This window comes from Enoplosus armatus, chromosome 6, assembly GCF_043641665.1.
Source record: "Enoplosus armatus isolate fEnoArm2 chromosome 6, fEnoArm2.hap1, whole genome shotgun sequence".
Lineage (NCBI taxonomy): Eukaryota > Metazoa > Chordata > Actinopteri > Centrarchiformes > Enoplosidae > Enoplosus > Enoplosus armatus.
The window spans coordinates 19,530,548-19,543,786 of NC_092185.1; the positions used below are offsets into that span (position 1 = coordinate 19,530,548).

General features: G+C 43.5%; 1 protein-coding gene across 3 annotated transcripts in view; it reads left to right on the forward strand.

The window, feature by feature from the left end:
- Positions 1–1,613: 1,613 nt before the first annotated feature.
- Positions 1,614–13,239, forward strand: part of mical3a (microtubule associated monooxygenase, calponin and LIM domain containing 3a) — a 42,964-nt gene continuing 31,338 nt past the window's right edge. For all 3 annotated transcript variants that reach the window (XM_070906673.1, XM_070906675.1, XM_070906674.1), the window contains exons 1-17: positions 1,614–1,892; positions 2,911–3,118; positions 3,273–3,389; positions 3,536–3,637; positions 4,360–4,515; positions 4,847–4,947; positions 6,446–6,703; positions 6,882–6,997; positions 7,304–7,430; positions 7,614–7,707; positions 7,857–7,886; positions 8,469–8,616; positions 10,826–11,022; positions 11,158–11,276; positions 11,397–11,459; positions 11,602–11,775; positions 12,755–12,856. In XM_070906673.1, coding sequence (XP_070762774.1) covers positions 1,614–1,892; positions 2,911–3,118; positions 3,273–3,389; positions 3,536–3,637; positions 4,360–4,515; positions 4,847–4,947; positions 6,446–6,703; positions 6,882–6,997; positions 7,304–7,430; positions 7,614–7,707; positions 7,857–7,886; positions 8,469–8,616; positions 10,826–11,022; positions 11,158–11,276; positions 11,397–11,459; positions 11,602–11,775; positions 12,755–12,856 — 2,391 coding nt within the window. The remainder of the gene's footprint in view (positions 1,893–2,910; positions 3,119–3,272; positions 3,390–3,535; positions 3,638–4,359; positions 4,516–4,846; positions 4,948–6,445; positions 6,704–6,881; positions 6,998–7,303; positions 7,431–7,613; positions 7,708–7,856; positions 7,887–8,468; positions 8,617–10,825; positions 11,023–11,157; positions 11,277–11,396; positions 11,460–11,601; positions 11,776–12,754; positions 12,857–13,239) is intronic.

Genomic DNA, 13,239 nt, shown 5'->3' on the forward strand with positions numbered 1-13,239 from the left:
AAAGACTGGAAACAGGAGGAAACAGCTAGCCTAGCTTTGTCCAAAAGTAATAAAATCTGCCTACCAGCACCTCTAAAGCTAATTAACATGTTGCATCTTGTTTGTTTACTCTGTACAAAACTGCACATATTATTAGTGAGCTTTATAGGTGCTGATTGGCAGGTTCCCCCCCTCGTATCTAGTCTTTTTAACAGTCTCCTGGCGGTAGCTTCATATCATAATATAAGTGTGTGTTTCCCAAAATGTCAAACTATTCATTTAATATTTTTTTGTTTTCCTAACTGATGCAAATTCTTGGGATAGTCAGTCTACATGTTGAATGGCAGTGAGTTATGTATCCTATTTGCTGAGCCATTGTGAACCTCTTAACAAGCAAAGCAAGTTTCTGCATCGTTGCCCTGCGGCGCTAATGCAAACCAGAGCCACTGCTTGGCTGAAAGCGTATTATTCAGCAAATAGACTGGATCAAACAAGGTTCTTTTTTTTCCGCAGGCATCATTACCACTTTTGTCATAGCGCTTTGTGGCATTTCTTTCATCCTTCCCTTCTGCATTATCTTTCTTTTCATACTTGCACTGATGTTGAGTAACGCTGACCTTTTTAAAGGCTGCTCATGCTGCTAAATACAGTCAGAGTTAAAGACATAGAGCCCATCAAGACATTCCAGCCGTGACAGCTGAGCCACAGACGCCAAACAACATGAATGATCTCGTCCCTTTGGGGGTGAAAAGGCGGAATACATTAAAGTCGCACTGCTGCAAGTCATAGCAGGTAAATCAACAGCGAAAGTCAACTCTCACTCAGTATTTACTCAGGAAGCTATAGCAAACGAGGGGGCATGTACAGTGGACAAAATGGTCGGTGCTATCTATTGCAAAATCATTTTCTTGAATGACTTGGATTGTGTGTTTTGTTTCATAGTGTGTTGGTTATAAACTGGCTATTTCCTGTGTCTGGAGTCTGTCTGTGATTCGTGCCACACAGACATGTCTACACACTTGTGCCCCGTGTGTTTCCTGTTTAGCTTTGTGTGGGTTCAGGACTCTTCCTGTGTCCGGCAGACTCATTCCTACACAGATAAGAGGCTGTTTGAGGTCATGTCGCTGCAGAAGAATGACAGCGCAACCTTAAATGACTTGGGTCTTTATCCTCAATTGGTGCTTTGATTTCTTGTCTGACCAGCCGTCATACGTAGGATTGTCTAATTAGAGAAGGTCTGGGCTCATTTCATTAAGAGGGCGACAAAAGAGGCAAGTAGTCGTGGGCAATCTAAACTTGGTTCCTTGTGTCTAATTAAAGTCTTTGTTTACATTGGATTGGACAGTGTTGATATCATTTGAGCACTGAAAGCTGTAATCATGTAAGTCTGCTTTTCTGCCCAATTTCAACATGTGGTAATGTTTTATACAGCACTGAACTTTGATGCAGAAGGTTGAATTATCTTCTATGAATCACAAGTTTTATTTTTCTCTCTCCTGCTTGCAGAATGAAGATGCCTGAGGCTGGGAGTTAGAACCCTCCACCAGAGAGAGCGTGTTCCAGGGCAGGGGCTGGACCCAGAGACCCCTGCCTGGGGGGTGAGGGGCCCTCGCAGCCCTGTGTGAGTCTGGATCATGGGGGATGGAGGCGCCGGTGCAACTGGAGGAGATGGGGTGAACCGGTCCCATGTCCTGTTTGACAACTTCGTCCAGGCGACCACGTGTAAGGGCACGCTCAAGGCCTTCCAGGAGCTGTGTGACCACCTGGAAGTCAAGCCCATCGAGTCCAGGATTTTCTACCACAAGCTCAAGTCCAAACTCAACTATTGGAAGGCCAAGGCACTCTGGGCAAAGTTAGACAAGAGGGCCGGCCAGAAGGAGTACAAGAAGGGCCGTGCATGTGCCAACTCAAAGGTAAGCCTGGATGATTACAAAATCCATGATTCATTTAAGGGCGGCTTTGCTTGGTGGTGGCTTCAGTTCATTGAGAGCTAAAATTTGATCCTCGATGTCAAGGAATCATGTAATGTGACGCTCATGTTTACCAGCCAGACTGGTGTGTGATTGCTCTACATGAAAGGACACTGCTGGGACACTTTTTCATTTCTGTAGAGGAGACCGTTTACTTCAATTCAGTCTTAGAAATCTGATTTGTCAGCTCCTCTGGTTTGCAGTGTATATGTAGCTGACCCCAAAATAAGGGTTGAGGCTGATAAACCTGCTGTATTCTTGTTGAAAAGTTGAACTACTGTTGAACACAACTGTTGAATTGAAAGACTAGTGCAGCTTTGAACTATGATTCACAAATAACGTCAGTTAACTAAATAAAACAATTTCCTTTGGGATGAATAAAGTTGTACCTTAACTTAGCTTAGCCTAGACTATGTTAGCTTATGGTATGTTAACTTATCTTAGCTTAGTTTATGTTATCTTAGCTTAGCCTATGTTAGCTTATATTATGTTCTCTTACTTACAGTTATTATCTTATCTTAGCTATGTTAGCTCATTTTAGCTTGACTTATCTCCGCTTAAGTTGGCTTTGCTTTACTTATCTTAGCTCATCAACTATTACTGCCTAAATTGATTTCTAGTCTCTTCAAATGCATCCCGTTATTCACCTCATTATTTGGCAGATGCTTTTGTCCGAAACGACAATAAGTGCGTTCAAACTCAAAAAGAACCAGAGCTAGATGTTATCAAAAATTGGAAGTGCAGCCCTCCCAAATAAACAACTAAAAGCGTGTTAGAGAGCTACATCGCAGGTGCTTTTTTTTTTTTTTTTTTTTAAAGAAGTGAGATGTGAGATACAAGTGCCATTTGTAGCCTGCGGCGAAAGATGAGCAGTGAGTCTGCTGTCCTGACTTGGTTTTCCATGTGTATGGTTGATCTTTCTTATAGCTCGTCTGTAACATCTGCGTGTCTCTGTATTTAGTGTCTGATCATTGGTGCGGGACCATGCGGCTTACGCACAGCCATCGAGCTGGCTTTCCTTGGGGCCAAAGTGGTGCTGCTGGAGAAGAGAGATGCCTTCTCTAGGAACAATGTGCTGCACCTCTGGCCCTTCACCATCCAGGACCTCAGGGGTCTCGGGGCCAAGAAGTTCTATGGAAAGTTCTGTGCTGGTGCTATCGATCATATCAGTGAGTACACATGAGAAATTTTCCTCTCCTGTGCATACACTAGTAATATACTCTGTATGACACATGTGTTGTATGAATTAGGAAGTTACATTTGTTGGGTTTAGTAGTTCTGATGTCATTCAAATGTTCTTTCCTTCTCTGTGTTGTATTGTAGGTATTCGTCAGCTTCAGCTAATGCTGCTCAAAGTGGCTCTCCTGCTGGGCATTGAGATCCATGTCAACGTCGAGTTCAAGGGTCTTATTGAGCCCCCTGAAGATCAAGAGACTGAAAGTAAGTGAGTCAAACTGCTGCCAGACAAGCTGAAGAAAAATGAATGGAAACTGAACATGTATTTCGTCAGAGAACTCTCTGTCAGTGGCTCTAAGCTGGCTCTGTTGATGCATTTCTGTCTGATTACACATGCTGTGTTTTCTTAGGGATCGGTTGGAGGGCCGAGGTCCACCCCAGGACACACCCTGTCAACGAGCTGGAGTTCGATGTCATCATTGGAGCGGACGGAAGGAGAAACACACTACCAGGCAAGTCTTCATGTTCTGACTGGTAGAAATACGTTAGTAGTGCAGTTTTTACTTGACTAAACAAGACAAAGCACTATTTGTTTACTAAGTGAAATTGGAGGTTAGTCAGAGCGATTATGATCTCACTTGTGTGCTGCTGTGGTCGGGTGCCTGACCTCACTTTGTTCATCACGTATGAATGAACACTTGTGCACATCTGTGTGTGTGTGTGTGTGTGTGTGTGTGTGTGTGTGTGTGTGTGTTTGTTTGTGTCTGGCTGCTTCAAACCGTATTTCTGACTGCTCTCCCAGCAGAGCAGAATAGGAATTGTTGAATTGGCTGAGCCTCACACACAGCCACACAGGCAAAGGGAACCCCTGTGGAGCAGAGTACCATGACCCCTCTCTGCACTACTGACTGCTGCATCAATGAATGGAAGCAGCAGGCTCCCTCTGGGATAACCATGAACTACAGTCACACAGCTTGAAAAGCTAGAAATCTGTTTACGTTGTCATGATGCAGAACACCTGTTTGCATTTAGCGTACAGTATGCATGTGCAGGATTTTATATGTTGTTATAAAAGCAAACATGAGCACATGAGAGGTTAAAAACCTTGTTATGTGATTTTGGGATTGTGGATTTGCTCTCTGTTTGGGAATTAATTAATGATGCCACAGTTCAGGTCTGCTCGCACTGATTCCTGACCTCGAGGTCTGCTTCCTCATCATGTAATCTTTCCCAGGGTTTCGGCGTAAGGAGTTCCGGGGCAAGCTTGCCATCGCCATCACTGCTAACTTCATCAACAGGAACACAACAGCGGAGGCAAAGGTCGAGGAGATCAGCGGGGTGGCCTTCATCTTCAACCAGAAGTTCTTTCAAGACCTCCGAGAAGCAACAGGTCTGTCACAGCTCTGTTCTGCTCCATTGCTTTAGGATATCCCTGGAAGGGTTCCTGTAAGGAGTGGATGCCAAAGGATGTTTTGGTGAAATAGTCTGTCCTAGGATGACATTACGAATTTGTCAGCTCATCCAATTAAAATGCTTAACATTAGGTCTGATGCCAAGCCTGCCACAATTTATTGCTGACATGACGATGTCCCCGGGGCTTTGCTTTATGTGCTCTGAGTCGTGTAAATTTCTCCTAATGACGACATGACAGCCAGCTATAGCAATAAGGAAAATGATTGTGTTTGGTATGTGACAATACATCTTTCTCTTGGTCTTTGTAGGTATTGACCTGGAAAACATTGTCTACTACAAGGATGACACGCACTACTTTGTGATGACTGCCAAAAAACAGAGCCTGCTGGAGAAAGGAGTCATTCTACATGTGAGTGATCAAAGCCCGGAGCTCAGCTCAATGTGTGTGTGTGTGTGTGTGTGTGTGTGTGTGTGTGTGTGTGTGTGTGTGTGTGTGTGTGTGTGTGTGTGTGTGTGTGTGTGTGTGTGTGTGTGTGTGTGTGTGCGTGTGTTTGAGGGACAATTGTTGAATCTCATCCTGTTTCTCTGTCGACAAAATCAGAAGTCTGTCCCTCCCAAAGCTCACTCTCTTTCATTCTTCCAGTCTTTTATTCTCTTTCTGTCTTTGCCCAGTATCGGTCTAATGGTCTAACCAAGCCAACAGTGTTCAGGAACAAACTGCCAACTCAAGCACACTTACTGAGTGTTTGTGTCCTCACTACACATGGTAGTTTCCTTTCCCTGGCCACTTTCCACAGGAAACCGGAAAGACCTTTTTTACATGTCTGTCTTCATGTACAAACATAACTGAAGGTGCATTATGATTGTGTGGTTGCTTTTGGATTTTAAATTCCCTCCAAAGTCTCTTTAAATTAGCGTTTTTTGCAAACCTATTCTCAGTCATCACTCTTTATATCATTTTAGCTGTCTGACGTAGGCATAGTCATATTTCGGCGGGTATAAGCTGGCCCCCTGCGCATGTGTGTGCAAGTCTGTGTGTGTTTTCATGGCGAGCTGATGACATTAATGAGGTTTTGGTGTACACTGAGGTCTGAAGCCAGAGGGCATTTGGAGTATGTAGGCACATGTTAATGAAAAGGCTGGAAGTTCCCTTTTTAATACAAAGTCCTAGACAGATCCTTTTATAGCAATGAAATTGACTCAGTCCTTCCCCCCTTGGAAGGAGGAAGGGCGGCGAGTCCACACAGTTCAAGGCAGCAACGCAAAATCAGAAAGCCACCCTCAATCATATCTTCCACTACCCTGCCCTTCCCCTCACCCAGCATCACCACCATCAGCCTGGCATTGGACAACCAGGGAGCTTGAAGGTGGAGGAATGTGCCTCTCACCGCCCTCTAGGAAAACATGTCACTTTGAAAGCATGCAGTGATTTGATGCTACATGTTGGAGAGACTTGTGAACGGCACAGTTCATTCCACTGCAAGTGCTAGGGCCTCTTTATAGCTTCAACTTCAAACTGTTCCTTAGTTCACAGATGTATAGGATTCTTGATTTATTTTGTATCTATTAGTTTTTGATATGATATTTGGTTATTCTTTGCTTGATGCTTTGTTTTTTCTGTTACAATGTCATTATCGCCAAATGTCATATTGTCACTTATTTCATGAGATTTTAATTGCTCTTCCACGTACAGTAGAATACCTAACATAGTCTGAATACATGGAGGCAGTATGATAATAACTGTACAGATTGCATCACAACCTCCTCCAAATTCTTGCTGCTTCCAGAATTGCTGATTGTTTAAGTTGTAACAGTTTGATCACATTTCTCTGGACGTCTGCTTTTTTTTTTTTTGAGTTTTCATCTAGATGCCACTTCTAATCTCATCTCTCTTATCTCTCCTGTAGGACTATGCAGACACAGAGCTGCTGCTATCCAGGGCTAATGTGGACCAGGCTGCCCTGCTGTCTTATGCCTGTGAGGCTGCGGATTTCTCCACCAACCACCAGCTGCCCACGCTGGACTTTGCCATCAACCACTACGGCCAGCCCGACGTAGCCATGTTCGACTTCACGTGCATGTATGCGTCAGAGAACGCCGCCCTGGTGCGCCAACGCAACGGCCACAAGCTGCTGGTGGCGCTCGTGGGCGACAGCCTGTTGGAGGTGAGAGAGACAGGCAGAGGTTTTTAAAGCTTTCCAGGAGATCACGTTTACAGCTCTACAGCTCTACAAGTTCAAGTTGTTCTTTAAATCTTGTGTCAGAGTTCTACCCCTTTTGGTTTTTTATATTCTTCTGTGGCCATATTTGGTTGTTGAATGTGGTGTCCGCTGTTGTCTCCAGCCCTTCTGGCCCATGGGCACTGGCATCGCCCGAGGTTTCCTGGCAGCCATGGACTCAGGCTGGATGGTGAGGAGCTGGGCTCAGGGAAAAACCCCTCTTGAGGTTCTGGCTGAGAGGTGAGGGTGTGGAAACACTGCTGCATACACACCGAGACTCTCCCTGCTCTTATACTGACATTCACACACTCATGCACACACAGCCACACACACATGTTCTGTTTCTTCAAACACACCCTTTTATCTCTAAGTGCTTTACTAGGAAATGTGCCTGTATGTGATATCAAGCATCAGTCCCACCTCTGCTAGTACTAACGGGATAAGAGGCTCTTATAAGAACTGAATGGAATGTGACTCCTCTGTTCTGCAGTAACTCTCTGTGCTTTTAAAGAACAATGTTATTTAATTTTTTCCTCTTTGCTTTAGGGAGAGTATATACCGTCTACTGCCCCAAACCACACCAGAAAACGTCAGTAAGAACTTCAGTCAATACAGCGTGGATCCTACCACACGTTACCCCAACATAAGCCTTAACTTCCTCAAGCCCAGCCAGGTGAGTGTGAGAGCTAACAAACTGCAGCCGCCATCTTTGTCTCTACTGTTGCTTCACAATAGATTCATAATATCAGTAAACGATAAACAGTCAATATTTCTACAGGCAAGAGACACAAGTTTTGTTCATGCGATACAGTATGTTTGGGATTTAAGATATGTAGTAATTATGTGTGTGTTGCAGGTGAGGCACTTCTTGGACACAGGGGAGTCCAGGGAAATGCGCATTGAAATGGAGAATGTGATCAACTCGTCGACACCCAAGTTGGCCAGGAATGGTTTGTATCTTTTTACGTGCTTAAAAAAGAGACTGCAAACTGTTTCAGTGGTGTGGAAAAAGACATTCCTTAATGTGCTGATTGATCAGTGTAGGATTTTGCTGCAATCACTGTTGCTGAAATGTAATAATGGACTATTTTCACTCTAGACAATTGCCTGCTTGACAAGCAATTGCAAGGTAACACAAAGTCCAAATGCATGGTGTTGCTTTTCAGGGATTCCTAATAGTTTTAACAGTTTTGAAGTCTACCTGCTATATACTCACAAATTAATCATGCAAAATGAATTGTGGAATGATGGAGCTTGTGGATGGACTGATTGCAGCCTCTGAAATTATTTTGGCGTGTATTACCTCGGCCATTGAGTCTCTCATTCCAGCTCCCTGGTTATTTTCAACATTAAATGTTCATTCCAGCTGTTTTAAAGGTTTCCTGTGAGTTCTGCATCCTTTCCTAACCTCTCATTTGCATCCTTTTCCTCCTTAACATTGGTACATTTTTACAGCTCACGTTACATAATACTTCCTCATTGGCTGTTTAAAACTGGTACTAACATGGATGATGATGATGATGACGCCACGGATGACAAAACTTTATGATCCTATGATCAGCCTTGCCTTACTAAGGCCATGAGATTGCCCAGCAAGAGATGTGTAGCACTGCCCAGAAACAGTTCATATTTCTTTTCATGTTTAATCCAGATTCTGTTCAGCCCACTGATTTAACATTAAGCCTTTTATTTTCCCTCTTTGCCACACCAGAATCCATAGCTCGATCCAGTAAACTGCTGAACTGGTGCCAGAGACAAACGGAGGGATACAGGAACGTTAATGTAACAGACCTTACCATGTCTTGGAAGAGCGGTCTGGCCCTCTGTGCCCTCATTGACCGATACAGACCAGATCTCATGTGAGTAGTTTAAAGAAATACATGTGGAACACACACCACAGGGGGCACCGTTGGCAAGACATTTACACACTGTGCCAAGTGTATCCCATCATGGTCAGAATGAAAGGGTTAAAACTGCTGCAATGCCTGGAACGATGGGCCTGCTGTGTTTATGTGCTTTTGTTGGTTGCAAATTCTGTTTATTGTCTGGCTGGGACCTTGGTTTTGAGTTGTATATCACTGTAAATGAGGTGACAGCTAGCAGTCATAATGGCCTCTTGGGTCCCTTAAGGGAGTCCTCATATCCCTGCTTCCCCCCCCCCCCACACACACACACACACACACACACAAACACTCTCCTTCCCCTCCCACACTCTATAAACACAGTCTCCATCCTCATTGTCTAATGTAGTTTGTGACCCTCTGGAGGCAACGTGGCAATTAACATTATAAGCTATTAGTGTCTGTGTCCTGCCTGAACTTTACCAAGTAGTGTAGCAGTTGTGCTCTGCTGCCTTTGATAGGCCAGATGATGGGAGGAGGGGAGGGAGAGGGATGAGTGGAGGTACCATGGGAAAAGTGCGTGAAGGTGCACGCATGTACAAGATGGACTGTTAAGAGGGAACTGAGTGGAGCATCCTCTCTGTGCCTGATGTGATGTTCTTAAGCTAATGCCTTTAAATGGACTACATGTGCAGTGGAGATGTATTGATGACCAATGGTAATGGTATTTTCAGCTGCAGTATAATGACATTTACAGTAATGCTTTCCACAACGTGTACAGCAGCCTGCTGCAAAGAAATGCTTCTTCATTAGTGTTTAATGGAGGCTCACTGTCAGTTCATTTCCATTAGAACCAAAGCTGCTGGAAAATATAGACTTTTTCCCTGAAGATATTGGGTACGTTAGTGTCTATGTCAAATAGGTTGTTATTATTATTATTATTATTATTATTATTATTGTATGCAAACCCTCATTTCAAATCACATTGCACATCAGGAGATCACCAACTATGATGTTTGGATTGTATTAATCAATATTTTTATGTTGGATGATGGATCGAATGACTGTGTAATGTGAAAGGGGTTGCTCGTAGTAACAAACCTACCGAGAATAACCACCGCTTTAAAGCAGGGCTGTAACTAACGATTATTTTCATTATCGATTAATCTGCAGATTGTTCATGATTAATCGTTTAGTCTATAAAATGTCAATATATTGTGAAAAATGCTCATCACAAAGTGACATATTCAGATTGCTTCTTTAGTCCAACCAACAATCCAAAACCCAAAGACTCTTCATTTACAATCGTAAATGACAAAGAAAAGCAAGAAAATCCTTACATTTAAGAAGCTTGAACCAGCATTTTGCTTGAAAAATGACTGAAACGATTAATCAGTTATCAAAATAGTTGGCAATTAATTTTCTTTCGATGGAGTAATTGCTCTAATTGCAGCTAAATATCCTGATATTTTCCTCAGGAGTTGGCAAAGAGCAAAACAGGGCTCAAAGGAGAGTGGATGTTGGACTTCATCAGGTGGCCAGAAACAGGACTCCAAATGAATGATAATGTTGCTCTGTGTTTGTTGGATTTATAAATAAGCATCTGTTTGTTAACACAATTACCAGATCAACTGGATGACACCAAGTCTACGTTGTGTTTACAGCTTGTTTTTGCTGCCCCCAAGTGGCCAAAAGAATCAGTTAATGCAGGTTTATACAGCATTGATTTTTTTACAATGTGGGTTAATATTGATTACTTACTAATGCTTTATAACAATATTCAAACACATTATATATTGTGTAATACAGTCATGGAGTTCAAATATAATATAATCAACTCTCATTTACTATACACAAATGTGGTGAAGAGTTCACTTGGTTTCCGGTTTCAGTATGGCAGTGTCATAGTCAGTGCTGATGCAAAAGTCACATATTTGTTATTCTCTATTATTTTGTATACAGAAAAATATTAATGTAATTTAGTTTTTTTAGATTCCAGTAATACAATAAACAATCGCAACCTAATTTAATGTCAACAAACTGCAAAATTCAGCAGTGAATGTGTCGCCTATCTGTACGTATTCATGTTACATTTACAGGAACAGCAGAGATTAAGATTATTGAGACGAATGCTTATCGCTTTATGATAAGCTTTGTGCATCCTCCACATCTTTCCTGTCCCATCTCATTCTCTCTTTGTCTTTTGGTCTCTCCCTCCTGCCCTCAGTGACTTTGATTCTCTGGACGAGCGGGACCAGGAGAAGAACAACCAGTTGGGTTTTGACGTGGCGGAGAGGGAATTTGGCATCTCGCCCTGCATGACTGGCAAGGAGATGTCTTCTGTGGTAGAGCCAGACAAGCTCTCTATGGTCATGTACCTCAGCCAGTTCTACGAGATGTTTAAGGACACAGTGCCACCCGGAGGTGAGAGTGGGTGATACAGTAGGGCTTCTTCTTCTGTGATCTGGTTTTGGGAGGTGTCTGTAATTACATATGTGTAATCTTCTGACAGATTCTGTGAAAACATAATTACTCATAATCTTTTTTTTTAATCTTCAGATAACCACAACTTGAGTCCTGAGGAGAAGGCAGCACTGATAGCCAGCACCAAATCTCCCATCTCCTTCCTCAGCAAACTTGGTCAGAGCATAGCAATATCCAGGAAACGAAATCCGAAGGTCAGTGTCTGAGAACTGCGTGTCAGCACGCCTTGATCCGTCTTGGAACCTCAAAAATGGCATTTCATCACTTCATTGTTATAGTAGGAGTGAAAAGAACTCATGACGTGTCTTCAACAGGACAAAAAAGAGAAGGATGTGGACGGTTTGGGGAAGAGAAGGAAAACCAGCCAGTCTGAAGATGTGAGTAGTTCCGACAGCGTCTCAGATGCTGAGCTTGTGATTGTTGGTCGAGCTGCCTATCCAACCAGAACAGACTAATTAATCCCACTAGACTGACAGCAACGTGCAAACTGTTCTTTTCTGTTTTTCTACTTTCTCACAGGAGGAGGTATCCAGGGCCGGCCGTGACGACAGGCCCTCTGTCCCAGCGATCCTGTCGGAGAGAAAAACTGACTCCTCCGCTGTGGGGAACCACAACAAAGTCAAGGTCATGGCCAACCAGCTGCTCGCCAAGTTTGAGGAGAACGCTCCGCAGCCTACGGGACTCAAACGACAGGTATGGAGGAAGTGGTTTATGTTGTGGTGTTACAGCTGAAAGAAGGATGGAAAAAGATTAAGCCACAGGGAATAGATGTTCAGAGTTTCTGAACGTCGTATTTTTGAACACTCCTTGTGATTTGTTTGTCCTCACAATGAATATTTTGATGAACATGTAGATTTCACGCTGTGTGACTGGGCCTCTGGTCTCATGATTGACGAGCTGTAGGCCACTGTATTATGCTAATATTGGTCAGGCTGGGTCATTGTTCCTGGATCGTGTAGGTGGCCTCACAATGCTGACTGGGCTTGCAGGGCTCGGGTGAATTGGTTCGCAGAGCTTTCTGTTTTCTTGCCACTGAGAGTGGGAGGGAGGAGTGGGCCACACGAACACTAGACAGCATTGTTGATGGAGAGAAAGACGACTCTCAACTGTTGCTGTTGGAGAAAATGTCTTGGTACTGTGTGTCGTGTGTGTCTTGAAATAGCTGCTTCTGATTTTATGTTTTTTTTTTTTTTATGTAAAAGCTTCTGTTTGTGTATTGATTTGGCCATCAGACGTCTATGGAAGTAGCAGATTATATGATTGTGTTAGTACAAAACTTAATAACGAGTAATTTGACGGTTTGTATAATGACAGGCTTTGAGGATTTATAGTGTAGCAGTTGCTTGGCCAAAGATATTTCCTCTCTTGTCATCTGTTGTGATGTACATTCTGCATCACATTTACTATTTAATATCTCCGAAGTGCTATAATAAATAGTACACAACTATCTCAGCATGATCTTCTTATGACTCTTTGTCACTTCCTTATTAGTTTTAAACACATATTTTCCAACCACTGTGACTCCATCCACTCATGATTCACTTCCTTCTGTCTGTTTTTCTCTCTCCTTGTTTACACCTCCCATCATGGACTATTTCATGATGCCTTGCATGGTTATTCGGGCCTGTTACTGGCCACACTCCCTGTCACTCATCTTCATCTGGCTGCAAAGGGGGAGTCTCTGCCCAATCTGGACCGCCTTTTGCCCCCTACCCCGCCCCAAACCCCTGTGAATGAGCCAGTGCGCCTGGCACCGGTCCCAGCATGGAGAAAGGTAAAGAGTGGAAACGCCCCACCTTGTCCCCCTAGAGACTAACAACTAGACTGACCATCTAACCATATGTCCCTGTGCTGTGTCATAATGGGGAGAGCTGCTTTGTGTTGACCTAGTACTAGTCTGAGCCTCACCTTCTCTGTAGACAGTCCGCAGATCTGTTGTGTGAGATTCGGAGGAATTAACTCAATAGCTCCTGTCGTGTGGTTCACAAAACTGTGTGAGTGCTTTTAACCTGTCAATCAAGTAGCTATGCAGCTTTGTGTGTGTGTCTGTGTGTGTGTGTGTGTGTGTGTGTGTGTGTGTGTGTGTGTGTGTGTGTGTGTGTCAGAGACACATGAGAGTGCGACACCATCATGGTTTCTCCTCCTTGCTTCCCCCGT